This window comes from Anomaloglossus baeobatrachus, chromosome 2 (assembly GCF_048569485.1).
Source record: "Anomaloglossus baeobatrachus isolate aAnoBae1 chromosome 2, aAnoBae1.hap1, whole genome shotgun sequence".
Taxonomy (NCBI): domain Eukaryota; kingdom Metazoa; phylum Chordata; class Amphibia; order Anura; family Aromobatidae; genus Anomaloglossus; species Anomaloglossus baeobatrachus.
This window is the reverse complement of record NC_134354.1, coordinates 484,510,048-484,535,799: the sequence shown is the minus strand read 5'-3', so window position 1 is coordinate 484,535,799 and position 25,752 is coordinate 484,510,048. Positions and strand designations below refer to the sequence as shown.

Sequence of the window (25,752 nt, the reverse complement as noted above, 5' to 3'; positions counted from 1 at the left end):
CTACTAATTTTGAGGAGACCTAAATGATCGTTGACCGCAATAGTCGGGAATTAAAACACAAAGCATATTACAAAATTTTACTAGGTAGTAACCCTTGTTCATAAAACACTGTAACACCTCTATAAAGTGTTTTTGTTTTTTGCTGCTTTCACAGATTTACCAGCGCAAAGGAGAGGATTTGGAGAATGAGATTCCACCCACCGAGGAGCCAGGGGAATATCTACACTGCATGCAGAAATGTAAATCCTATCTGATTAAGATTCTTCATGAACTCTCTACAGATCCTTCATTGGCTGCAAAGGTAATGGTCTTCTGTTTACCTGATGTCCGATGCGATCTTCCTTTTATATAGCCTAATATTCTGTCATGTTTTCTCAGGGTGTGCTTGATTGTTAAATTAAATCACAATCTGCTGCCAAACCATTTAGCTTCATGTAAATGGTTATGGCATCTCAGACATTGCATCGTAAAAACCCCCTCCGGTCATGATGTAATAATGCGTCACAGCTCATTTCCCTGTATAGAGCAAGGACTCAACATCACCTGTAACTGCAGCATCCAGATCAAGCTCCGATTGCTGGTGTTTTAAATTAGATTGGCCAAGCACATGAAACAGATTCTTAGGGGGGCTTTACACGTTGCGACATTGCTTCCGAAATATCGTCAGGGTCACGTCGTTAGTGACGCACATCCGGCGCCGGTAACGACATTGCAACGTGTAAATCCTAGATGCGCCGATAAACTATCGCAAAAGCGTCGAAAATCGGTGATCTGTGTTGCGTCGTTCATTTTCATATAGTCGGGTCAACCGCAGGTACGATGTTGTTTGTCGCTCCTGCGGCAGCACACATCGCTGTTTGTAAATTCGCAGGAGCGACAAACCTCTCCTTACCTCCGTCCCGACGGCAATGCGGAAGGGAGAAGGTGGGCGGGATGTTATGTCCCGCTCATCACCGCCCCTCCGCTTCTATTAGCCGGCCGATTAGTGACGTCGCAGTCACAGCGACGTCGCCGAGCAGGTATGTGCGTGTGAAGCTGCCGTAGCGATAATGTCAGCTACGGCAGCAATCACCAAATATCGCATGTGCGACGGGGGGGCGTGTACTATCACGCTCGGCATCACGAGCTTCATACTAGAATGTCGTTTTCACTTTATATTGATATCCTCTCATCGCTTATACTATGTACTTACATATCAAAGTATTGCAGGTTCATGTCCCCTGTGCGGACTAAAAAATAAGTTTTTAAAAATCTGAAAAACAAAAAGAGGGGCTGCTGGTAAGTCTTTGGCTTTACCCAGAAAGAAACTAGATTAGATGATGAAATTTTGCATTTATTCCACATACTCTCCACTGATGTCAACACACTTCTTACATCGGTACTCTAAGTTCTGTAAGCCTAGCAAAAAGGAAGATTTCGATTGTGCCTCAAACCAGGCATCCGTAGCAGCCATGGCATCAGAAATGGTGTGAAATTTGGTACCCTTGAGGTGTTTCTTCAGGTTTGGAAACATAAGCGAGGGACCTAGATCTGGTGAATAAGGTGGGTGGTCAACCAGCCGGAAGCCCAGCTCTGCCAGTTTTGCCGTGGTCACTTGTGCAGTGTGAGTGGAGGTGTTGTCTTGCAGGAACAAGAACCTTTGGACAGCTTGCCACGCTTTTTGACCTTCAGAGCTGCTTTCAGTTGGTCCAAAAGTTCAATGTAATACCTTTGCATTGATGGTGGAACCCTTTTTAATCCACTAGCAGCACACCCTCCTTATCCCAGAAGACAGACGCCATCACCTTAGTGGCTGATTTTTTGCATCCTGAACTTCTTTGGACAAGGAGAACCACTGTGCCTCCACTCTTTTGACTGCTCCTTGTTTTCAGGGTCATACAAATACATCCAGGTCTCATCCATAGTGAGCAGTCAATCCAGGAAGTTCTTATCAGTCCGGAAACGCTGACGAATGGACCGGGAAGTTTTCTCTCGCATGCTTCTCTGTTCTGTTGTCAAACATTTGGAGACACACTTTGCAGATGGCTTCCTCATGCCCAAATGGTCATGGATAATGACACAAACACGATCACGGGAAATCCCCATGATGTCTGCTATTGCTTTAGCTGAAATTTGTTGATTCTCCAGTATGAGGTTGTGCACAGCAGCGAGTATCTCCGGAACAACAACCACTCTCGGTCGTCCAGGATGTTCCTCATAATTGGTGCTGAAGTGGTCTGTTTTAAATTTGGCAACCCAGTTCTTAACTGTGGAATATGAAAGGCATTGATCCCTCAATGTCTGCGACATATCCCCTTAATATCCTTCGTGGACTTTCCTTGCAGAAATTTTCACTCCTCTGCTCTGTTACTGTGAATATCGCGTTAGACTCCACCATTTTGTTTTTCCGCGTGCGTAGAACATTGTTGCCATAAGCAACAAACACACAGTTTTGAAAACCTATATTAGACACATAAGGCTTTCATGCGATGTAACAGTCGTTAATGTAGAAACAAAAGAAATCACAAAGCCAAAGACTTATCAGCAGCCCCTCGTGTAATAAAAAAAAGTGGTATCACTGCATCCGCAAGCGTATTGACCTGCTGAATTATGTATCCAGGTCATTTTTACAGCACCATGAGCGTCGTAAAAACAAATCCCTAAAAACCTATTGCTGAATTCTGTTGGTTTTGTATTTTCACAACACTTGGTAGTTTTTCTATTTTCCAGTACATTGAATGATAAAATTAATGGATTCTTTCAAAACTACAACTTATTTGGCAGAATAACAAGATCTCTTATGTCTGTGGAAGGAAATATAAAAAGAGTTATGGCTCCTGGAAGAAGGGGAGGAAATGCGATACATGAAATTACTGTTCTGTCTCAGTGGATTTGCAGCTTTATTCAGATATTGAAACAGTCAAAGCAAAACGTTTCCTTTGTGTGTTTGTCCCAGCTCCCGGTACCGGTTGAATCCGTTGAAGAGATGCTGGATGAAGTGAAGAAAAACCTTGGCGAAGTTCAAGAAGTTCAGAGCCCAAACTTTAGAGACACCCAGTCCTTCATGTCTGCCTCGGGAATAAAGCATTCTACTCCATCTCCTTCTAAGTTATCAGTGTCTCCAAGCAAAGCACACAAGGTGATCATTGTAAGATAGCCATATCATTAGGTCTGGTATGGCCATGTTACGCGCAGTTATTTGTCACCAAATGTACAGGTGGGCATTTTCCAGCTTTTGTATTACAATTCTTCTTTTGCTTGACTTGCAGGCTTTGTCCAAAACACCACCACCCTGGGCTGAAGATCAGAAGTCGCTTATTGAAAAACTTGTGCAACAGGTTGAAGCCTTGAAGGTACTGAATTGTATATGTGTAGCAGTGACACATCTTAAGTATAAAGCAGCATCTTATCCTTAGTCACTAAAGCTGCCTATACACATTATATTACTCAGTCCGCCATGTAAGATGACAAAAATGTGCATTGTTTGCGTCAGAGTTTTCTTCCGTAGTTTGACAACTAACAGAAGCCACTTTCACTTCATGACGTAGTGTGAATAGTCGATAAGCTTGGAATTTATTCTCTGGATCGATAGTGATACTTAAATGTCGCTATTGGCGATAAACACTGATTTCTAAGAGGTTAAATGCAGTGATCCCTGTGCTGTTGAAGGCAGAAGCCAGGAATATAATATAGTTGGCATCCGCCCTGTGTGGAGTGGGTTCTGCTCCTGAGCCCCTTCCAAGCGCATTGACACACTTTGATCTACATATCCATAATGTAGTGTTAACTGGTTAAAGGGGTTCTCCTGACCAGGGGCTATAATATGGAGAGTATAATAGTGTGTAATGTACACACTGTTAAAATTCTGCATTTTCCAAAAACTCTGTGACCTAACTTATGCAATTTGTATACTGGCGGTCACATGCTTAGAGAACCCGAATAGCAAGTGGTTGGCATGTGACTGACCTCAGATATGCAAAATACATGGGGGAAGTTACGAGATGGCTGGAACTGTGAACAGTGGCATCTTAATAGTGTGTAAATTACACACTCTTAGGCTTCCTGCCTAAAGCTAATATAGTATATGTTTAATGCTCTAATACCCTCCAGATATATTTACGCGATACTTCATGCCATGTGCTTAAACCTTGTGCTTTAGGTTTACTAATCTTCGTGTTCCTCCAGTTATGGCTCCACTAAATACTTGCACCAGAATATAGTCTTTGCGATCTCCTACATTTTTAACTCCAGCGTTATACTCTCTTCATATTTACAGTGCTGGAGACTGAAATCGAATTGACAGTACAGAATAGGCTGCCCCATGCTGCTATTGCAGGCAAAAGTGATTAGAAACTTAAATAACTTAGAAATATATTGCGCTGTTACACTAGAATATTTTTTTCTGCGCTTTACACACAAAGCATGCATTGGTAATCTGTAAACACAACCGAATATTTGCAATAAAACACTGTAGTAACCTAATACAGTATACTTAAGTTTCTACTCTTACATTTACAGAAAGAAGTCCATGAGTTAAGAATGAATAGTACAAACAGCAATGTAACATCCCAGCGTTGGGCAGCTGAAGGGTATAGTGCGGAAACAGCTACTGATGGCTTCCATTTAGCTCAGAGTTATTATGATCCTCTTACAGGTGAGGTGTTTTAATTATTTTTTTCATATTATTTTGCCCTGTCACTTTTTCAGTGTAACTTTTTTTCGATGTGTAAATGTTTAAATACAAAAAAAGCCTCTATTGTACTATACGTAAGGGTGTACTCACATGAGCCGTATGACTCGAACGAGTATTGGATCTCATCACCCGGCGTAGCTGGCTTCTCTCCTGACAGTAGCCGGTCGGCTGCATGTATTTCTATGCCGCGGACTCGCTCCTGTCCGGAGAGTACAGTACAGACCAAAAATTTGGACAGACCTTCTCATTCAAAGAGTTTTCTTTATTTTCATGACTCTAAAAATTGTAGATTCACATTGAAGGCATCAAAACTATGAATTAAAACGTGGAATGAAATACTTAGTGTGAAACAACTGAAAATGTCTTATATTCTAGGTTCTTCAAAGTAGCCACCTTTTGCTTTGATTACTGCTTTGCACACTCTTGGCATTCTCTTAATGAGCTTCAAGAAGTAGTCACCAGAAATGGTTTTCCAACAGTCTTGAAGGAGTTCACAGAGATGCTTAGCACTTGTTCGCCCTTTTACCTTCACTCTGTGGTCCAGTTCACCAACAAACCATCTCGATTGCGTTCAGGTCTGGTGACTGTGGAGGCCTGGTCAGCTGGCATAGCACCCCATCACTCTCCTTCTTAGTCAAATAGCCCTTACATAGCCTGGAGGTGTGTTTAGGGTCATTGTCCAGTTGAAAAATAAAATGATGGTCCAACTAAACGCAAACCGGATGGAATAGCACGCCGCTGCAAGATGCTGTGGTATCCATGCTGGTTTAGTATGGCTTCAATTTTGAATAAATCCCCAACAGTGTCACCAGCAAAGCACCCCCACACCATCACACCTCCTCCACCATGCTTCACGGTGGGAACCAAGCATGTAGAGTCCATCCGTTCACCTTTTCTACAAAGACATGGTGGTTGGATCCAAAGATCTCAAATTTGGACTCCTCAGACCAAAGGACAGATTTCCACTGGTCTAATATCCATTCCCTGTGTTCTTTAGCCCAAACAAGTCTCTTCTGCTTGTTGCCTGTCCTGTAGTAGTGGTTTCCTAGCAGCTTTTTTTTACCATGAAGGCCTGCTGCACAAAGTCCCCTCTTAATCCTTGTTCTAGAGATGAGAAGGTGTGTCCAAACTTTTGGTCTGTACTGCATGTGTGACTCTGGCCTAATGAATACTCTTCTGCTTAAATTGCAACAAGCAAGAGGCCACTGCTAAAAATGCTTATCTTATTAGTTACCAAAACTGGTTCATTGATAGAAGAGTAACTTCACACTTTTTTTTTTTTTTTTTTTTTTGCTTTTGTAAAATTTTGAACATTTGTAATTTACTCCATTACCCTACTTTCTCTGACGCCTCCATGGGGGACACAGGACCATGGGTGTTATGCTGCCTATCCATAGGAGGACACGAAGTAGATGCAAAAAGCATTAGCTCCTCCTCTGCAGTATACACCCCCTGGCCGGGCAACCCCAGTTTTAGCTTAGTGTCTGTAGGAGGCACATCCTTTCAAGGTTTTATTTTTTGACGGCGACGGTTTCCCTTAGGGACCGATCTCCCAATACCATCAACGGGCGGGAACGCGGAGTGTTGCCTCCACGTACCTCCTCCTGCGACGCTGTATCCTGGGCTGCCTTTTACTGGACGAAGGGTCCCACAGACACCGATTTTCCAGAGCCCAGGGCAGAGGCACAATTCCTCAGCCCCTCTTTGCAGGCTCTGAGTTGATACATTGCACCTGTGTGGCCGGACACAGCAGGCTGACTCTGCCTCAGTCCAGGCAGTGGAAATAGCAGTGTTAAGGTGAGATCCCCCCCTGACTGGTTTCCCAGACAAAGGGAGAAAGACTCCCAGGACTGCTGAATTTACAGTCTTTATTCCCACCATAGCTGCGTGCTGGCTGGAGGAGGGGAAAGAACTTTGCTGATTGCAGGGAATCCTGCAGAGATAAACTAACTGTGGCGGGGGGAGGGCTCCCTGGGAGGGCTCCCAGGGCTCATAAACGCAGTGTTAATTCCCTCTAGCTGCGTGCTGGCTGGAGGAGGGGGAGTCCCTTGCTAATTGCAGGGACTCCTGCAGAGATAATCTACTGGTAGCTGTGTGCTGACTGGAGGGAGGGGGAGAAAAACTGTCACAGAAGCTCCCTTCCCGCCGTTTTTTACTGCCGACAGCAGGGGGGCACACTGACTTCTTTTTGGAGCTCTTTTAGCGCTAAGCCCCGCCCCCCCCGTGGGCCGCGATAAGCCCCGCCCCCCAGGAAAACACGCGAAGATCTCCACAGAGACTCCTTCCTGAGGACGCAGGGCCATCGGCTGATTCTGGTAAGGTACACCGAAGCAAATAGAATCCTGGCTTCCCACTGCTTCACTTGTAGCTCTGCATATCATTGCTCCCCCTCCTGGCATACTCCTATTAGGAACATGCAGAACTCTAAGGGTACTAAGAGTGCTTAGGCTCACATAGTCTATTATTCTGCCTGCCACGCTGAGCTACCACGTAAACACACCTCTTCTCTCTGTGAGTCCTGTGCCCCTATAGCCCCCCAAGACCCCCCCGCCACCACCGCTGCAACCGTCAGCCCAGAGCCTAGGGCTCCCAGCCCACCGGAATGGGCACAGTTTCTGTCCCAATCCATGGAAAAACTGTCACAGAACCTGGTGCTGGCTATGCAGTGTCGTGCTCCACACCCTTCTGGGCCCCTGGACGGAACGCAGTCTGAGGATACCCCTATGGAGGATTTTTCTGAGGTAATCCGGGCCCATGCTTCACCGGTTGCAGGGATCAGGAAAAGGGCACACGGCCGGGTGTCTCCAGCACTCTCATGGCCCCCATGGGCTCTCCCTCGGGAGCACACAGGGCAGGCTCTCCCACACGCTCCACGGCGTCTGAAGAGCTGGAGGAGGGAGAATGCTGTTTGTACCAGGATGATTCCTTGATTTCACCCTCCCCAGATGATCAAACTGCAATAGACTCCCTTATAGCAGCAATCAACCAAACTCTGCATGTGGAGGATCCCCCATCCACTACCACTGACCATGTGGTCTCCTTTAAGAGGGCAAGGAAACCCCAAAAGGTTTTCGCTGATTACCCAGAGTTTCAGGATATCCTCACAAAGCAAAGGGAGAAGCCTGACAGGTGCTTCGGTAACCGTAAACTCATGGAGTCCCGGTACCCTTCTGCCTCACCTGCCCCTAAGGGCTGGGCCGATCCGCCCTCGGTCGACCCCCCCGGTCTCCCGTCTTGCCACAAAAACGCTCCTGTCTTTACCCGTTGGTTCCTCCATCAAGGACACAGCTTGAGCATCTCGCCCACTCTGCATTTTGAGGCTGCGGGTTCCTCCCTCTCGCCCTCCTTTACCTCTGTGGGTCGCAAAGGCGATCTCTGTCTGGGCAGAATCCCTTAACACTTCGCTTAAGGAATCCCGGTTCCCTCATACCGTCACAGAGGTAACAGCTCAAATTGCCGCTGCGGCGGAGTACCTCCATGCAGGCCTCCATTGATGCTGCTACCTGCGCAGCTTTTGCCGCCTCAAATACCATAGCCATCCGTAGAGCTCTCTGGCTCAAACAATGGCGAGCGGACTCTGCTTCCAAGAAGTCTCTCACGGGCCTTTCCTTTTTTCCAGACCGATTGTTTGGCGAACGTCTGGATAAGCTCATTTCTGACGCCACGGGAGGAAAAAGTACCTCCCTTCCCCAGCTGAAGCCCAGGACGACCTTCACCAGATGTCCACAGTCCTTGTTCCGCTCCTTTCGGAACGCATTTGGTTGGTCGACATCCCGCTCTGCCCCCGCCACTAGTCGCGGACTACGCAGGAACCGACCACCTCAGCTCTCCCCGAAACCCACTTCGTCATGGCAGCCTAGACCGAAACAGTCCAGGACTAGGGAAACTCATCCACGACGTTTCCCCCCTCATGACTCCTTTGGCGCCCCGGAAGACGCACTCATTGTAGGAGGTCGACTGCGGCTCTTTCAACACATCTGGGCTGCCGCCTCAGACGACAAATGGGTGCAAGACCTTGTGTCTTCCGGTTACCACATAGAATTTCGGACCAGACCCCCGAGTCAGTTCCTTCTCTCAAACCCCCCAAAGACTCGAAAATGACGCGAGGTCTTTTTCTCAGCAATCGACTCGCTCCAAACAGCAGGAGTGATAATACCCGTTTCGGACGACGACAAGTTCAGGGGTTTTTATTCCAACCTCTTTGTGGTCCCCAAAAAGGATGGGTCAGTTCGACCCATCCTGAACCTCAAACACCTGAACAAACATGTGCACGTACGGCGATTCAGAATGGAGTCCCGAAGGTCCATTATTGCATCCATGGTCGAAGGGGAATTTCTCGCCTCCATAGACATCAAGGACGCGTACCTGCACATACCCATCGCTCCAGATCACCAAAAGTTCCTCCGCTACGCAGTTCAGGACTCTCATTTTCAATTCGTAGCCCTACCCTTCGGCCTTGCCACCGCACCAAGGGTCTTCACCAAAGTCATGGCGGCCGCCATGAGCGTCCTTCACGCCAGGGGAGTAGTCGTTCTCCCTTACTTGGACGACCTCCTCATCAAGGCCCCCTCCTTCCGCGACTGCTCAACCAGCGTACAGATCACCGTGGACACCCTATCCCGCTTAGGGTGGCTACTGAATGTAGAAAAATCATCTCCGGTCCCATCACGATCTATCACCTTCCTGGGCATGTCCCTGGACACCCATCGGGGCTTGATCTATCTCCCTCAGGACAAGGCGATCGCTCTTCGACAAGCGGTACCCTGCCTTCTACGTCCTCCGTCTCGCTCCATTCGATTCAGCATGAAGGTGCTCGGCAGGATGGTGGCGGCTATGGAGTCAGTACCTTTTGCTCAACTGCACCTCCGCCCACTGCAGCTAGCCCTTCTAGCTGCCTGGGACAAGAGCCCCTTCTCCCTAGACAAACATCTTCACCTGACACCTTCAGTCAGGTATGCACTCCGCTGGTGGCTTCGGTCCTCCTCTCTATCGAAGGGGAGATCTTTTCTCCCAGTGAATGGAATGGTCCTGACCACGGACGCCAGCCTCCTAGGCTGGGGAGCAGTGTACCGGCACCACACTGCTCAAGGACGTTTGACGCCCCAGGAGTCTTTCCTACCCATAAACATCCTGGAAATCCGCGCGATCTTCCTCGCGCTCAGGGCGTTCTGCCCTCTGCTAGCGGGTCGTCAGATTCGAGTCCAATCGGACAATGCGACAGCTGTAGCCTATATCAATCAGCAGGGGGGCACCCGCAGCAGTGCGGCTTATCTCGAGGCCCACAAGATCCTCAGCTGGGCTGAATAGACAGGGTCAGTGATATCAGCAGTACACATACCGGGGGTAGAGAATTGGGCAGCAGACTTTCTAAGTCGCCAAGGCCTGGCCGCCGGAGAATGGTCTCTCCACCCAGCCTATGCCTCTGGCCATCCCCAAAATTCTCGACTTTCTGCAGTCTGGCTTGCAAGCGGGGTTGGCTCTCAGTTCCCTTAAAGGGCAGGTCTCAGCGCTCTCAATCTTCCACCAATGCCGCCTGGCTCAAAAACCGCAAGTCAAGACCTTCCTCCAGGGCGTTTCCCATCTAGTTCCCCCTGTACAAACTGCCGCTGGACCCATGGGATCTCAATCTCGTTCTGGACGGTCTGCAGAGGTCTCCCTTTGAACCTCTCAAGGAATCCTCCCTTGCTCTTCTGTCCTGGAAGGTAACATTCCTGGTGGCAATTACGTCCATCAGACGGGTTTCAGAGCTGGCAGCACTCTCTTGCCGCGAGCCTTTTCTGATCTTTCACCAGGACAAGGTGGTTCTGCGCCCCCTTCTGGATTTTCTTCCAAAGGTTCCTACCCCGTTTCATTTGAACGTGGACATTGTTCTGCCTTCCTTTTGTCCACACCCAGTTCATAGGGTGGAAAGGTCTCTGCATTTCTTAGACCTCGTCAGAGCTCTCAGATATTACATATCCAGGACTGCCCCCTTTAGGAAAACTGACTCTTTGTTCGTCATTCCTGAGGGGCCTAAGAAGGGACGGGCAGCTTCAAAGGCAACTCTGGCTCGCTGGATTCGCTCTGCGATCCAGGAAGTCTACCACTTGCAACTCAAGCCCATTCCTAGTGGGCTGCGGGCTCATTCCACGCGAGCAGTTGGCGCTTCATGGGCCATTCGGCATCAGGCTTCAGTGGAACAGGTGTGTAAGGCTGTGACCTGGTCTAGCCTACATACTTTTCAAAGTATTACAGAGTCTATACCCAGGTTTCAGCTGAGGCAAATCTGGGTAGGAAAATTCTGCAAACGGCAGTAGAGCACCTCTCTCAGTAGGCGCTCCAGGCTGTCTGGGACTGGTTCCTAGTCGTTGGGTTGTGTTGTCTTCTTTTATTTTTTTCCCACCCATGGACTGCTTTAGGACGTCCCATGGTCCTGTGTCCCCCAATGAGGCGTCAGAGAAAAACGGATTTTTGTGTACTCACTGTAAAATCGCTTTCTCTTAGCCATCATTGGGGGACACAGCACCCACCCTGTTGCCCTGTTGGGCCTTGGTTCTCTCAGTACCTTATTTGGTTTTGACTCTTTTTTTTCTCATGTTCCTCCGTTGAGATACGTTTTTACTATTTTTTTTTTTTTCTCCTACTGCTTGTGTACTAAAACTGAGGTTGCCTGGGGCCGGCCAGGGGGTGTATACTGCAGAGGAGGAGCTAATGCTTTTTGCATCTACTTGGTGTCCTATGGATAGGCAGCATAACACCCATGGTCCTGTGTCCCCCAATGATGGCTAAGAGAAAACGATTTTACGGTGAGTACACAAAAATCCGTTTGTTTTTTTTTTTGTTTTGTTTTTTTTTTAGTAGCTGACTAGAACCCACAATAGGAAATACAGTGGAACCTTGCTTAACGAGAACAATCCGTTCTGGGACTGTGCTTGTTAACCAAGTTACTCGTTCAGCAAAGCAAGATTTCCCATAGGAAATCATTGCAATGCAGACGATTCGTTCCACAACTTGTTAAATGTCCCATCCTGGTCCCCTATTCTGTCATTCCACACATGCACAAGCACGCATGCACATATTATATGCTCACCTTACCTTCCGTTCCATCGCCGGCCTCCTGGGACTTGCTGTTCTCCGGTACGGGCTGTGTATCGGGTTACCATAACGACGAGGGAGGAACTTCCGCTCCCAGCTCGCTGACGTCAAAGGCAGACACGCTTGCCTCTGATTGGCCAGTGCGCTGCCTTTGTGTAGCGGTGACAGGAAGTTCCTGCTTCGTCACTATGGATGCCGATGCACAGCCTGGAGTGGAGTGGCGAACTACAGAACCCAGGAGGCCTGCGATGAAACGAAAGGTACACGTATTATATGCTCACCTTACCTTCCGTTCCACCGCCGGCCTCATGGTACTTGTAGTTCGCCGCGAGGACGTCGCGATGTACCCGGGAACTAAAGAACCATGAGACCGGCGGTGGAACGGAAGGTAAGGTGAGCATAATACTGTATGTGTGTGCGTGGGTGTGTGTTTGTGCGTACATGTGTGTGTTTGTGTGGACTGAAAGTGCGGGTCAGAGCGCGGTGGATGTACGGAACCGGAAGTGTGTGCGGTGAGAATTTTGCTCATACAGCAAAGCTTTCTCGTAAACCAGGGTACAAATTTACAGAAAGCTTTGCTTGTTAACTAGAATTTCACTTAAGTGAGTTACTCGTTAAGCGAGGTACCACTGTATGTATGTGTATATAATATAATATATATACATATATATATATTATATAATTTTATTTCTTAAAGGTGCAATGAAGCACCTATTCAAAACAGCTAAAAAATTGCATTAAGTATAATTCCAAAATATGTGTAGAGCACTATGATTTACAAATGCTATACCTTGACAGAACACCAATTGACAAACATGACCATTTAGAAGACATACTGTATAAAAGAAAAGTGTTCCTTTTCAGCAAAAAGAAATTGTGATCACTGATATATCAAAAATAAGTGAGGACACTTGAGTCATACAAATAGAAAGCACGAGAATAGTAGGTAAATATGTGAAACAGCCAGTGCCAGATTAAAAATGAGTTTAACCCCTTCACGACCGCGGGCCGTAAAATTACGTCCTATTTTAACGTGACTTAACGACCAGGGACGTAATTTTACGGCCTAAACTTCATTTGATTGCCGTGGCCATAGCAACGGCTTTCAAATGATGTCCCCTGCTGTTTCTTACAGCAGGGGACCTTTGCTTGACCCCAGGGGGGGCGGCATCGCCACCCCCTATCGACGATCGATGTGATTGGCTGTTCAAATCTGAACCGCCAACCACATCGATCGCACTAATTTCGGCAAAAATAATGCCCGAATTAGTGCGATCCTGTGAGATCCAGCTATGAGATGCCGCAGCTGCTGCAGCATATCATAGGTGGACCTCAAACATGCCGCCCCCAGCCCCTGCAGCACTGATTGGAGCGATCGTGCTATGACGCGCAATCGCTCCAATCAGTGTGCAGTGGGGCGGTCTGATCTGCCGGTGGCCGCCCTCCCCAGGCCTGTGCTGGCCTGCGAGCCCTCCCCCAACATGTTTGCAGCGTGCAGTGGCTGGTACTTGTGGTACCACGCCGCCGATGTCACCGCCGCTCCGGCTCCACGTGAGTATTGCGCGCTTCCCGTGATGGCCCCTGCATGCTCCCTGATGTGCCGCCCTGCTGCGATCTGCCCCCTGCTGCGATCTGCCCCCTGCTATGTGCTTCCCTGCTGTGATCTGCCCCCTGCCATGTGCTTCCCTGCCGCGATCTGCCCCCTGCCAATGTGCTTCCCTGTTGCGATCTGCTGCACGTGAGTACTGTGCGCACTTTGCAGCCCGTGCGCGCTCCCGTGGTGCCCCTGCGCGCTGCCGTGGGTCCTTCCTGGGCATTCTGCTGATCTGCCTGCTGTTCCTGTAAAGCTGTCCATCTCTCTGCCATCTGTTCCTCTGCAGCTCTTCTGGTCAGTGTTCCTCCTGCTAGTCCTCTGGGTACTGTGAGTATAACTTTTTTTTTTCCGTATCCCCTGTCCATTTTTACACCTCATCCGTCCGTGCGTCCCGCCAAGCGCTGATCAGGGATGCAGATAACGGATCGGCATCCCTGCTCAATTTTTGGCGTGACTTTTTTTCCGTATCTCCGACGCTTTTTGTATCGCATCCGTCCGTGCGTCCCGCCGAGCGCTGATCAGGGATGCACATAACTGATCGGCATCCATGGTCAATTTTTGGCGTGACTTTTTTCCGTATCCCCGACGCTTTTTGTATCGCATCCGTCCGTGCGTCCCGCCGAGCGCTGATCAGGGATGCAGATAACGGATCTGCATCCGTGGTCAGTTTTTGGCGTGACTTTTTTCCGTATTCACGACGCTTTTTGTATCACATCCGTCCGTGCGTCCCACCGAGCGCTGATTAGGGATGCAGATAACGGATCGGCATCCCTGCTCAATTTTTGGCGTAACTTTTTTCCGTATTTGCGACGCTTTTTGTATCGCATCCGTCCGTGCATCCCGCCAAGCGCTGATCAGGGATGCACATAACGTATCTGCATCCATGGTCAATTTTTGGCGTAACTTTTTTTTTTACGTATCCCCGACGCTTTTTTTTTATCGCATCCGACCGTGCGTCCTGCAGCGGCCGATCAGTGCACTGCGTCTGTGCGTTTGAAAAGTCAAATGGCGCTCCTTCTCTTCTGAGCCCCGCCATGCGCTCAAACAATTACTTTCCACCACATATGAGGTATCTGCGTACTCAGGAGAAAATGCACAATACGTTTTATGGTGCATTTTTTCCTGATAGCCTTGTGAAAAAAAAAGCTACCTAGTTGAAGCAACCGTTTTGTGGTAAAAAAAAAAAATTTTCTTTTCACGGCTCAACGCTATAAACTTCTGTGAAGCCCCCAGGTGTTCAAAGTGCTCACTAAACATCTAGAAAAATTATTTGAGGGCTCTAGTTTCCAAAATGGTGTCACTTGTGGGGGAGCTCCATTGTTTAGGCACCTCAGGGGGTCTTCATACCCCACATGGCGTCCGCTAATGAGTGCAGCTAATCTTGCACTCAAAAATTCAAATGGCGCTCCTTGCCTTCCGAGCACTGTCGTGTGTCCAAACATTTGATTTCCACCACATATGAGGTATCTGCGTATTCAGGAGAAAATGCACAATACATTTTATGGTGCATTTTTTCCTGTTACCCTTGTGAAAAAAAAAGCTACCTAGTTGAAGCAACCGTTTTGTGGTAAAAAAAAATTTTTTTCTTTTCACGGCTCAACGCTATAAACTTCTGTGAAGCCCCCAGGTGTTCAAAGTGCTCACCAAACATCTAGAACAATTATTTGAGGGCTCTAGTTTCCAAAATGGGGTCACTTGTGGGGGAGCTCCATTGTTTAGGCACCTCAGGGGGTCTTCAAACCCGACATGGCGTCCGCTAACAGGTGCAGCTAATTTTGCGTTCAAAAATTCAAATGGCGCTCCTTCCCTTCCGAGCTCTGCCGTGCGCCCAAACAATTGATTTTTACCACATATGGGGTATCGGCGTACTCAGGAGAACATGCACAATAAATTGTATGGTGCACTTTCTCTTTTCTCCCTTGTAAAAATGAAAATTTTATGGCTAAAGTAACATTTTTGTGTTAAAAAGTAAAATTTTCATTTTTTCCTTCCACATTGCTTTGGTTCCTGTGAAGCACCTAAAGGGTTAATACACTTATTGGATGTGGTTTTGAGCAGTGTGAGGGGTGTAGTTTTTAGAATGGGGTCACTTTTGGGTATTTTCTGTCACCTAGGCCTCTCAAAGTCACCTCAAATGTGATGTGGTCCCTAAAAAAAATTATTTTGTAAATTTTGTTGGAAAAATGAGAATTTGCTGATGACCTTTGACCCCTTCTAACTTCCTAACGGAAAAAAAATTTGTTTCGAAAATTGCGCTGATGTAAAGTTGACAAGTGGGAAATGTTATTTAGTAACTATTTTGTGTGACATATCTCTCAGATTTATGGGCATAAATTTTCAAAGTTTGAAAATTGCGAAATTTTCAAAATTTTCGCCAAATTTCCTAAATTTTCACAAATAAACGCAAAAAATATCGGCCTAAATTTACCACTGACATGAAGTACAATATGTCACGAAAAAACAATCTCAGAATCGCCAGGATCCGTTAAAGCGTTCCAGAGTTATAACCTGTCAGAATTGCAAAAAATGGCCCGGTCATTAGGTTGTTTTAGTGGCCGGGGGTGAAGGGGTTAAATGACCCACAATTACATTATCAAGGTAAGTAGAAAAATAAATGTAAGTAAATATACTACACCTGGAGATTGTAGGCACATGAGGAGAGTGTACTGAAATGGCCAAGGACACAACTTACCCTACACTGCAGGTAGGGGGGGGATGAACAAGCAGAAGTAAACCAGAAAAATACAGACCCAGGTTTCTGTTCAGAAACACTGTTTCACAAGTGCTTCCTCAGGGAGGAGAAGGCAGGAGGGCTGGGAGCAACAGAAATAAGGAGGGTAATGATCCAACGGCAGAAAACTAACCCACCTGCAAACTTTTGGGCACATGATCAAAGTCCAGGGCAGGTGTGACGTCTATCATTGTACCCCATGGCGTAATCACAAGAGGTCGTGGCTGCACCATTGGTGATCTTATAGGCGAGGTTGGCTCGCACGTACCAGTAAGCCGTCATGTTCACAGAACTAAAAAAGCCATGACAGATGAGGGCAAAAGTGTGAGCGGAATGTGAATGAGCAGCGTAACAGACAGGAAAAGGAAGCGGCACTATAGTACTGGTAGTCATGATATGTGGCCACACGTGACAGTGTGCAATATAAAAACAATAAATTAAAATGTAATGAAAAAAAATCTATAGAGAAGTAAACAGTGCAAATGGTGTGAGCAGAAAGAACAAGGTGTAGTATTTATCAATATGGGTGTAATTGTGAAGAAATATATGAATAAGAAATATAGATGAAAAAGAAAATGTTCAAAACCAAAATGGGGAAGATATCGGTCATGAGTGGAAACCGCAAACAATGACAAGATGTGAACTGTGACAGAAAATGTAAAAGAAAAAAGTCCAAATCTATAATGAGCAAATCAACAGGCCCATCTGAGACATTCCTCCAGGCTAGTAGATAACCACCCAAAATAGGATGCTAGAGGAGTAGTTGGTTTTATTAGTTTCTTCCGCAACCAAGGTTTAATCAAAGTCCTGACAGATGATAAAACAGAAAGTAGGACATCCCAGTGTGGTCAAACCCACCCCAGTAGAAGGCAACAACCAGCCAAGTATATGATCAATAATCTAGGAATACGGAAAAGACAATTTGGCACAACAATGAAACCGAGGGAACTGGTTAGTTTTATGTCTGATATATTCCAAAATAGGGACTCTGTATTGTGTAGATGTAAAATAACTATAAAGACAGCCGCATGGGCAGGTCAGGTAATGAATAACTGCTGACGTTTGTCAGTTATTGCTTCGTCTTAGTAGCTGATTTGGGTTACTGGTCTAGGAAAATCTTGCTGTGTGAGATTCGCTGCTTCCCCATGCGCAGGTATCATGGCCCTGATTCATAGATTTCGTGTTTTTTTTCTTGCTGGTCTTTAGGGGGCCTAGTGGAGTCGTACAGTCCTGGTTCAAGGAGAGATACACACCTCTTCATGAATCTGGAGCACCTGATGAGTGTTGTGCGCCACATCAGGAATCTTAGTCCAGTGTTTGACAGGAGTAAGATTTCTGGTATAGGAATAGCCACAGCTAGTCAGGAATTAGGTCACCTGTGGCATCACACCGTACCCCATTCCAGCTCTCCCCATTTTGACAGAGCTGGGAGAGACACTAGTATGAACAGGCCAAAAGTTAAGATTTTTGGGCAACTCCTGAGTTGCAAGTTTTCTAAGCAATTTACACTAGAATTCTGTCAAAATTGCTTCGATGAATTGGCGCTAATGTATGTCCATGTCTGACCACAGGGAGGGGAGAAGAAAACCTCACTCTGAATAGGGATCTTTGCTAGACTTAGTTAAAATGCACTTCTAAGACCGCATGAACTTGGCAGACAGGTCAGCACTTTCACAATGGTGTTAGATAGAAGGAAGCAACAATCGTATTACAAAGTTATTCAGAACTTTCCAAAGGCCAATCAATAAGAAAAAGTTACTAAAGATTATTAAAGTTACTCTTTAATATTTGTCTACATATGGTTTGATAAGTTTGATTTATTCATCGTCCAAGCAGAATAATATTTTGGTATGAAAGCTTTTATAAAACTATTCTGAAATAAAGCTGCATATTTTCTTTATGTCTTTTATGAGAACCTTGTGATAGAGATGCCTGGCTCACTTTTTAATGAAAAGCCTAAGGTGCTCGGAAAAATATATATGTCCAGTAAATGTAAAGAATCCGGCACACTCAATAAAAATGATTTCCAAGGTGGTATTTCGTTTCAATGATTTTATTGTTCTTGTGAGGATATCAAAAGCGTAATGTGTGTACAAGTCCAACGTTTCGACCAAAACATATGGTCTTTTTCAAGGACTATGGAACAGAAAACAATATATCAGAAAGGACAAATTTCATAGGGTGAAATTAGAACACATAATTACGTGGGAAGCTAATTACATGATTTTTCATGAAAGGGGAAAAAAATAAATGAAAAGGCATAAAAAACATAAAAAAACATGTATCCCAATGGGAATAGAAAAACAGGGATTATGCTGAATTTCGTCACAAGAATTTACAATTTATGTAAAACAACAGTAGTATTTCATAACAGTGGTATACATCAAATTTTCAATGAAAAGATAATAAAGAACAAATAACAAAGGAAGTTTACAGAGTAACACCAACCTCAAAGGTTATAGTATGGCGTGCATCATATGAGATATTCACTTTCGTGTATTTTATGTTACTCTTATAGCCTAAGATCAAAAGAGGGACAAATCAGTGACCATACAGGAATATGATTGAATATGTACCGAAAAATGGAGTCATGTAGGTTGTCAGAAAGGACAATGTCCCTATGGGAGATAGGTATAGTTACCTTAGTACCCTCACTAAAGTAGATAGGATGACTAGCGTCCTCTTTTCTGGATTAGGTTTAATAGAAAAAGCTGTATAATCTGTGACATATAGAATAAATGTAAGACATATGCGTGTATAAACAACATTAAAGTAACGCTGAATGTTGTCATGTAGGATATGAAAGAATTCCCTTACGTGCCTGGTTATCTAACAATCCAAGGCAGGAGAAAGTAATATTCCTCATAGAATATGTCAAAAAAATGGTAGCACTCATGGGAGAGTCAGCAATTTAATTAAAGATCCACAGGTGTATATGCCTATAGCTCATGATCTAAAACGTATAGAGAGAAACGTACCGCCTCCACCAGCTCTCCTAATGTCTCACATTGATCTCTTGTATGCACTATAATGGTTTACTTTTGTACATGCATTGCCAATCACTTGGTGATGCATGCATGAGACCTTTTCCATTCACTTCCATTCATCTCCCATTCACATACACACAGCGACTGAGCTGCCTTCTGCGCACGCGTTGTCCGATAAACCGGACAGGGCCTGCGCATGACGCACTCATTCCCTGTCCCCCTTCTCACATGCCGAGTGATGTGCCCGATGCGCATGCGCCGCCCGACAGGGGCGGCGCATGCGTGATGTGCGCCTCGCTCGGTAAACACTCTCCTCACAGTGACGCCTGGTCCAGCCTGCCGCGCATGCGCCCTCCGGATGCCACGGGGGGCGCTTGCGCGTCATGCGCTCCAGGCCTCGCTCTCACATACACACCAGGAAATGCAGTAGACGCACGCCGGCCTCCTTATTAAACCTAGGGTATATATAACTCATTTACGGCAGTCACCAGTTACCACCAGGCACCTGTGGGCACCACGTTTTTCAGGACAGTTATAAGGTATGTGGTTGGACCGGACTCCCTAATCTTGGTGTACTTTATACACTAAATCCTCTTATTTTATTTCATATAACAGGCCCCACTTGCATACCTAGGATTTGTCCCATTATTTCACATTGTGGGTAAGATCTCTTTCATCCCTGTTTTTGATATAACACTTAGTCCATACCTTTACACTATGTCCTGCTTTTACCTAGGTGCTTTGTCACGCCTATTCAATTGAATCCAGATCAGCCCTCAATAGGTGCCACACATAGACAAGCTAACTACAGGTGATCCTGTCAATTTGTTCACTTCTGCTATTTTGATGCAGATAATCCTGGTATACTGATGTGTTTCTTTTTGGTAATATGGCAGCTACTCATACTTGTATGACGTTTTTTTTCTCTCTATACGTTTTAGATCATGAGCTATAGGCATATACACCTGTGGATCTTTAATTAAATTGCTGACTCTCCCATGAGTGCTACCATTTTTTTGACATATTCTATGAGGAATATTACTTTCTCCTGCCTTGGATTGTTAGATAACCAGGCACGTAAGGGAATTCTTTCATATCCTACATGACAACATTCAGCGTTACTTTAATGTTGTTTATACACGCATATGTCTTACATTTATTCTATATGTCACAGATTATACAGCTTTTTCTATTAAACCTAATCCAGAAAAGAGGACGCTAGTCATCCTATCTACTTTAGTGAGGGTACTAAGGTAACTATACCTATCTCCCATAGGGACATTGTCCTTTCTGACAACCTACATGACTCCATTTTTCGGTACATATTCAATCATATTCCTGTATGGTCACTGATTTGTCCCTCTTTTGATCTTAGGCTATAAGAGTAACATAAAATACACGAAAGTGAATATCTCATATGATGCACGCCATACTATAACCTTTGAGGTTGGTGTTACTCTGTAAACTTCCTTTGTTATTTGTTCTTTATTATCTTTTCATTGAAAATTTGATGTATACCACTGTTATGAAATACTACTGTTGTTTTACATAAATTGTAAATTCTTGTGACGAAATTCAGCATAATCCCTGTTTTTCTATTCCCATTGGGATACATGTTTTTTTATGTTTTTTATGCCTTTTCATTTATTTTTTTCCCCTTTCATGAAAAATCATGTAATTAGCTTCCCACGTAATTATGTGTTCTAATTTCACCCTATGAAATTTGTCCTTTCTGATATATTGTTTTCTGTTCCATAGTCCTTGAAAAAGACCATATGTTTTGGTCGAAACGTTGGACTTGTACACACATTACGCTTTTGATATCCTCACAAGAACAATAAAATCATTGAAACGAAATACCACCTTGGAAATCATTTTTATTGAGTGTGCCGGATTCTTTACATTTTATGAGAACCTGACACCAGGCCAAAAGTAGCCAGTTTTTCTCCTATATTTATTTATTTATTTTGGGGTTTTTTTGTTCTCACTGCTCCTCTAAGTAATCCGTTTTTCTCTTTGCTTCATTGGGGGACACTGCAAGCTAAAACCGACTTATATCCATGCCTGTTGGTGGCTGTACCCTACTGAGAAGGCGCTAACGTTTTTGCATAGTGGCAGCCTCCTAGTGGCAGCAGTGTACACCATGGTTTCTGGTCTCCCCCAATGAAGGCTCCAAGAAAGAGGTTTCACTGTGAGCACCCAAAATGTGTTTTTCTTTGTCGCTCCATTGGGAGACCCAGACAATTGGGTGTATAGCTTCTGCCTCCGGAGGCCACACAAAGTATTACACTTTAAAAAGTGTAACCCCTCCCCTCTGCCTATACACCCTCCCATGGACCACGGGCTCCTCAGTTTTATGCTTTGTGTGGAAGGAGGCACACATCCACTCATGCATTCTCATACTTAGTTATGTCGGTTGGAAGAAAAGAGGGCCCCCACGGGGCCCCCGGCATGTTCCCTTCTCACCCCACTATGTCGGCGGTGTTGTTAAGGTTGAGGTACCCATTGCGGGTACGGAGGCTGGAGCCACATGCCGTCTCCTTCACCATCCCTTATGCGGCTCTGGGAGAAGTGGGATCCAGAGCGGTCATCCATTTGCTGGGACCGTGCTCCATCCGCAGCCCCTGGTGGAACCTGCCGGACCGGAGCCTCTTCAACTTCAGGGACCGGGCCCTGCAACTTAAAGGTACTCTGTGTCCCCATAGGGGACTGTGCAGGGAGCGCACCTTCTTCCCGGAAGCCGCGGTAGTTGTGAAATTGAGGAGGCCGGTGGACTTCCGCGCCGACCGTGCCTGCTTGTCGGGCGCGGCCTCAAATTTAGTCCCCGGCTTCACCGCGGCCTAGTCGCGAAAATCCCGCCCCCGGGCCTGCCTGTCAGGGGTAAGGGCGGGATTACCGACATGACGTCGGATGTGAGGGCTGGAGCATCCTGCATGTCTTCCTCCCCCCTCACTGACCACTGTGGGGACCCCAGATTCCCGCTCTTTGCTGGCGCCGCCCTCGGCCCCCTCCTCCCCTGAGAGCTCCGGCGGGCATTTTCTGGCATTCTGCCGGTGGATGCTTCTCAGTGAAGCAGCTCTGCAGCTCCGGGGGATCCACGACAGGGAATCTGGAGGACACACTCCGCTCGTTAGCGGTCGGTAAGCCACACCGGTCACCCGGTGCTGGTCCCCCTAGGGTGCCGGAATGAATAGATAGATAGATAGATATATATATATATATATATATATATAATGGATATATATATATATATATAATGGATATATATATCTGTTCGGTCAGGCTGTATACCCTTTTTCCCATATACCCTCAGTGGTCACTCTCCTAGGAGACAACAGCATGTCGTCCACAAGGAGCAAAGCTACTAAGGCATAGGTTTTTTTCGCGGCCTGTACCTCTTGTGGGGCTATGTTACCTGCGGGTTCCACCTACCCTCACTGTGAGCAATGCTCGACTCCTGCCTCGCTTGCTCAGCCGGAGCCTCGGGCACTGGTGGGCCCCTTGGCTCATGTAGACCCCCCTGCTCCCCCTGAGCAGGCTGCAGGGACAGAGTCACCGGTGTTGGCCTCTTTTGCTGAGAAACTCTGTCACTTTCCCAATCCATTGCACTGTCTATGGACAAATGGTCTTCTAAACTCCTTGAGACATTGCAGTCCAGACCGGACCTTCCACAGGCCCCGGCCCCTGTTAGCTTGTCTCCTCCAGGCCCCTCTCGGTCCGCGCCGCAGCGCGCTCCCAGGTTGGCCCCTAGGTCTCAGGCGGAGGACTCCTGCCCGGACCGCAGTCCCAGACCGGCTAAGCGGTCTCGCTGGGACTCTTCCCCGACTTCCTCACGCTGCTCTGGATCCCAGCTTGAGGACTTTAAGATGAGGCGGACGTGGGAGCTCAGGGCTCTGACCCTGACTTCGCCCTTAACCTTGATACACCTGAGGGGGACGCCTTAAGCTGGTGTCACACTAAACGACAGCGACAACGACGTCGCTGTTACGTCACCATTTTCGGTGACGTAACAGCGACCTTGTAAGTCGCTGTTATGATCGCTGCTTAGCTGTCAAACACAGCAGAAGCAGCGATCATGAGGTCGCTGTGCTACATGTTCAGAGAGCAGGGAGCCGCGCTTAGCGCTGGCTCCTTGCTCTCCTGCAGCACACATCGGGTTAATTAACCCGATGTGTGCTGCAGCTACATGTCACAGTTCAGAGAGCAGGGAGCCGCGCTTAGCGCTGGCTCCTTGCTCTCCTGCAGCACACATCGGGTTAATTAACCCGATGTGTGCTGCAGCTACATGTCACAGTGCAGAGAGCAGGGAGCCGCGCGCACTGCTTAGCGCTGGCTCCTTGCTCTCCTTGCTACAGTATACATCGGGTTAATTACCCGATGCATACTGCAGCCACATGTCACAGTGCAGGAGCCGGCACTGGCAGCAAGAGCGGAGGCTGGTAACCAGCGTAAACATCGGGTAACCAGGGAAAGGTCTTCCCTTGGTTACCCGATGTTTACGCTGGTTACAGCTTACCGCAGCTGCCAGTGCCGGCTCCTGATCGCTTCATTTCGTCGCTCTCTCGCTGTCACACACAGCGATGTGTGTGTCACAGCGGGAGAGTGACGACCAAAAAATGAAGCTGGACATTCAGCAACGACCGGCGACCTCACAGCAGGGGCCAGGTCGTTGCTGGATGTCACACACAGCGACAGCGACGGGACGTCGCTGCAACGTCACAGAAAATGGTGACGTAGCAGCGACGTCGTTGTCGTCGTGTTGGATCTCTCACCTCCGCCTCCTCCTGTAGAGGAGTCAGCGTCTCAGCAGGAGAAACACCAGTTTCGGTTCCCCAAACGTACGCGCAATGTTTTTTGATCACTCTAACTTCAGGGATGCTGTCCAGAAGCCCAGAGCGGTCCCGGACAAGCGCTTTGCTAAACGTCACACTAACACGCGTTACCCCTTTCCATCTGAAGTCGTTAAGGGTTGGGCTCACTCTCCCAAGGTGGATCCTCCAGTCTCCAGATTGGCTGCTAGGTCCGTTGTGTCTGTTGCAGATGGCTCATCCCTGAAGGATGCCACTGACAGACAGACAGAGCTCTTGGTGAAGTCCATCTATGAGGCCACGGGCGCGTCTTTCGCCCCAGCCTTTGCAGCAGTGTGGGCTCTCCAAGCAATCTCTGCTTGTCTGACTGAGATTAATGCTGTCACACGGAATTCTGCTCCGCATGTTTCGTTTTTGACCTCTCAGGCATCAGCCTTTTCGTCCTACGCCATGAACGCCGTCCTGGACTCCACTAGCCGTACGGCTGTAGCATCTGCTAACTCCGTGGCAGTCCGCAGGGCCATGTGGCTGCGCGAATGGAAAGCAGACTCTGCTTCCAAGAGGTTCTTAACTGGTTTGCCTTTCTTTATCGCTTCATTGGGGGACACAGAGACCATGGGTTGTATGCTGCTGCCACTAGGAGGCGACACTAAGCAAAATAAGGAAAACTCCTCCTATGCAGTATACACCCACCAACTGGCAATTGTACCCCAGTTTAAGCTTAGTGTCCATAGGAGGTGGACACACTTGGGGCTGCTCCAGCCCCTCAGGTTTGTATTTTTAATCTTTTCCCCTTTTTTCTTTTCACCTGGCATCCTCCTGCCTCTCTTCTCTCCCTCATTTCCTCTCTCTGTCCCATGTCCAGCACAAGAGTGACCCGCTCTCAACCACAGGCTATAGTGCTTCACTTCGCCTGCTCCTCTTGCCTAAAGAAGTTTCCCTCAGGGCAGTCCTCCCCCATCTGCGTAGCCTGTAGCACCCCTAACATGACTACTACGGAGCCCCCCACCGCCCGTAACGAGGACTCGGCCCCCATGCCTGGGTGGGCCTCAGCTCTCTCCCAGTCCGTGGACAAGCTAACTGACATGTCTCAGTCCTTAGCATCGGCCATAGACCGGCTGTCCGCCTCCTCCTCTGGAGTCCCTCCGGCGACCCAGAGCGAGTCTGAGCCCGCAGCGCCTCCAGCCCGGCAAGGCAGATCACAAGGGAGGTCTAGGAAGCGGTCCCTCTCTGGGTCTTCCTCCAGCTCCCCTAGCCCTACTAGGGCCGCCAGAGCATCACGCTCGCTGTCTCCTGTCTCTTCTGCGGCAGCTCCAGATTCGGACCAGGACTCTGCTTCTGACTCCGATCTGGACTCTGAACATATATCCAAGCTGACCGGTATGATGGACAGTCTGGTCATTGCTGTCAATCAGACCCTAGAGGTACAGGATATTGACCCAGCGCCTACCTGTCAATCAGTCCCTTTCAAGAGAGCCAAGAAGCTGGCAAGAAGCTTTGGCAACCACAGGGAGTTTGAGGATATTTTTTCCAGACAGTGGGAACATCCCGACAAGCGTTTCCAGAAGCGCAAGCGCGCTCAGGTCCTTTATCCCTTCCCACCGGAACTGCTTCAGAAGTGGTCAGTGGCCCCTTCAGTGGATCCTCCGATCTCCCGACTCTCGTCCAGCACCACCCTGCCGCTGTCCGATGGAGCCTCCCTGAAGGATCCCTCGGACAGGACCATAGAATCCTTAGCCAGGTCGGCCTTCGAAGCCTCCGGCTCTGCCATCACTCCAGCCTTCGCAACCACCTGGGTTTCCAAGGCTGTCTCCGCCTGGGCAAAGCTCCTTCGGCGTGGTATCCTGGCTGACGCTCCCAGACCAGAGCTGGCAGATCTGGCAGAT

The 25,752-nt window shown here is 47.4% G+C and overlaps 1 protein-coding gene across 3 annotated transcripts in view; it reads left to right on the top strand.

Moving 5' to 3' along the window:
* Window positions 1–25,752, top strand: part of LOC142291709 (E3 SUMO-protein ligase RanBP2-like) — a 189,831-nt gene that overhangs the window by 80,983 nt on the left and 83,096 nt on the right. For all 3 annotated transcript variants that reach the window (XM_075336442.1, XM_075336441.1, XM_075336440.1), the window contains exons 15-18: window positions 155–301; window positions 2,936–3,118; window positions 3,249–3,332; window positions 4,498–4,633. In XM_075336442.1, coding sequence (XP_075192557.1) covers window positions 155–301; window positions 2,936–3,118; window positions 3,249–3,332; window positions 4,498–4,633 — 550 coding nt within the window. The remainder of the gene's footprint in view (window positions 1–154; window positions 302–2,935; window positions 3,119–3,248; window positions 3,333–4,497; window positions 4,634–25,752) is intronic.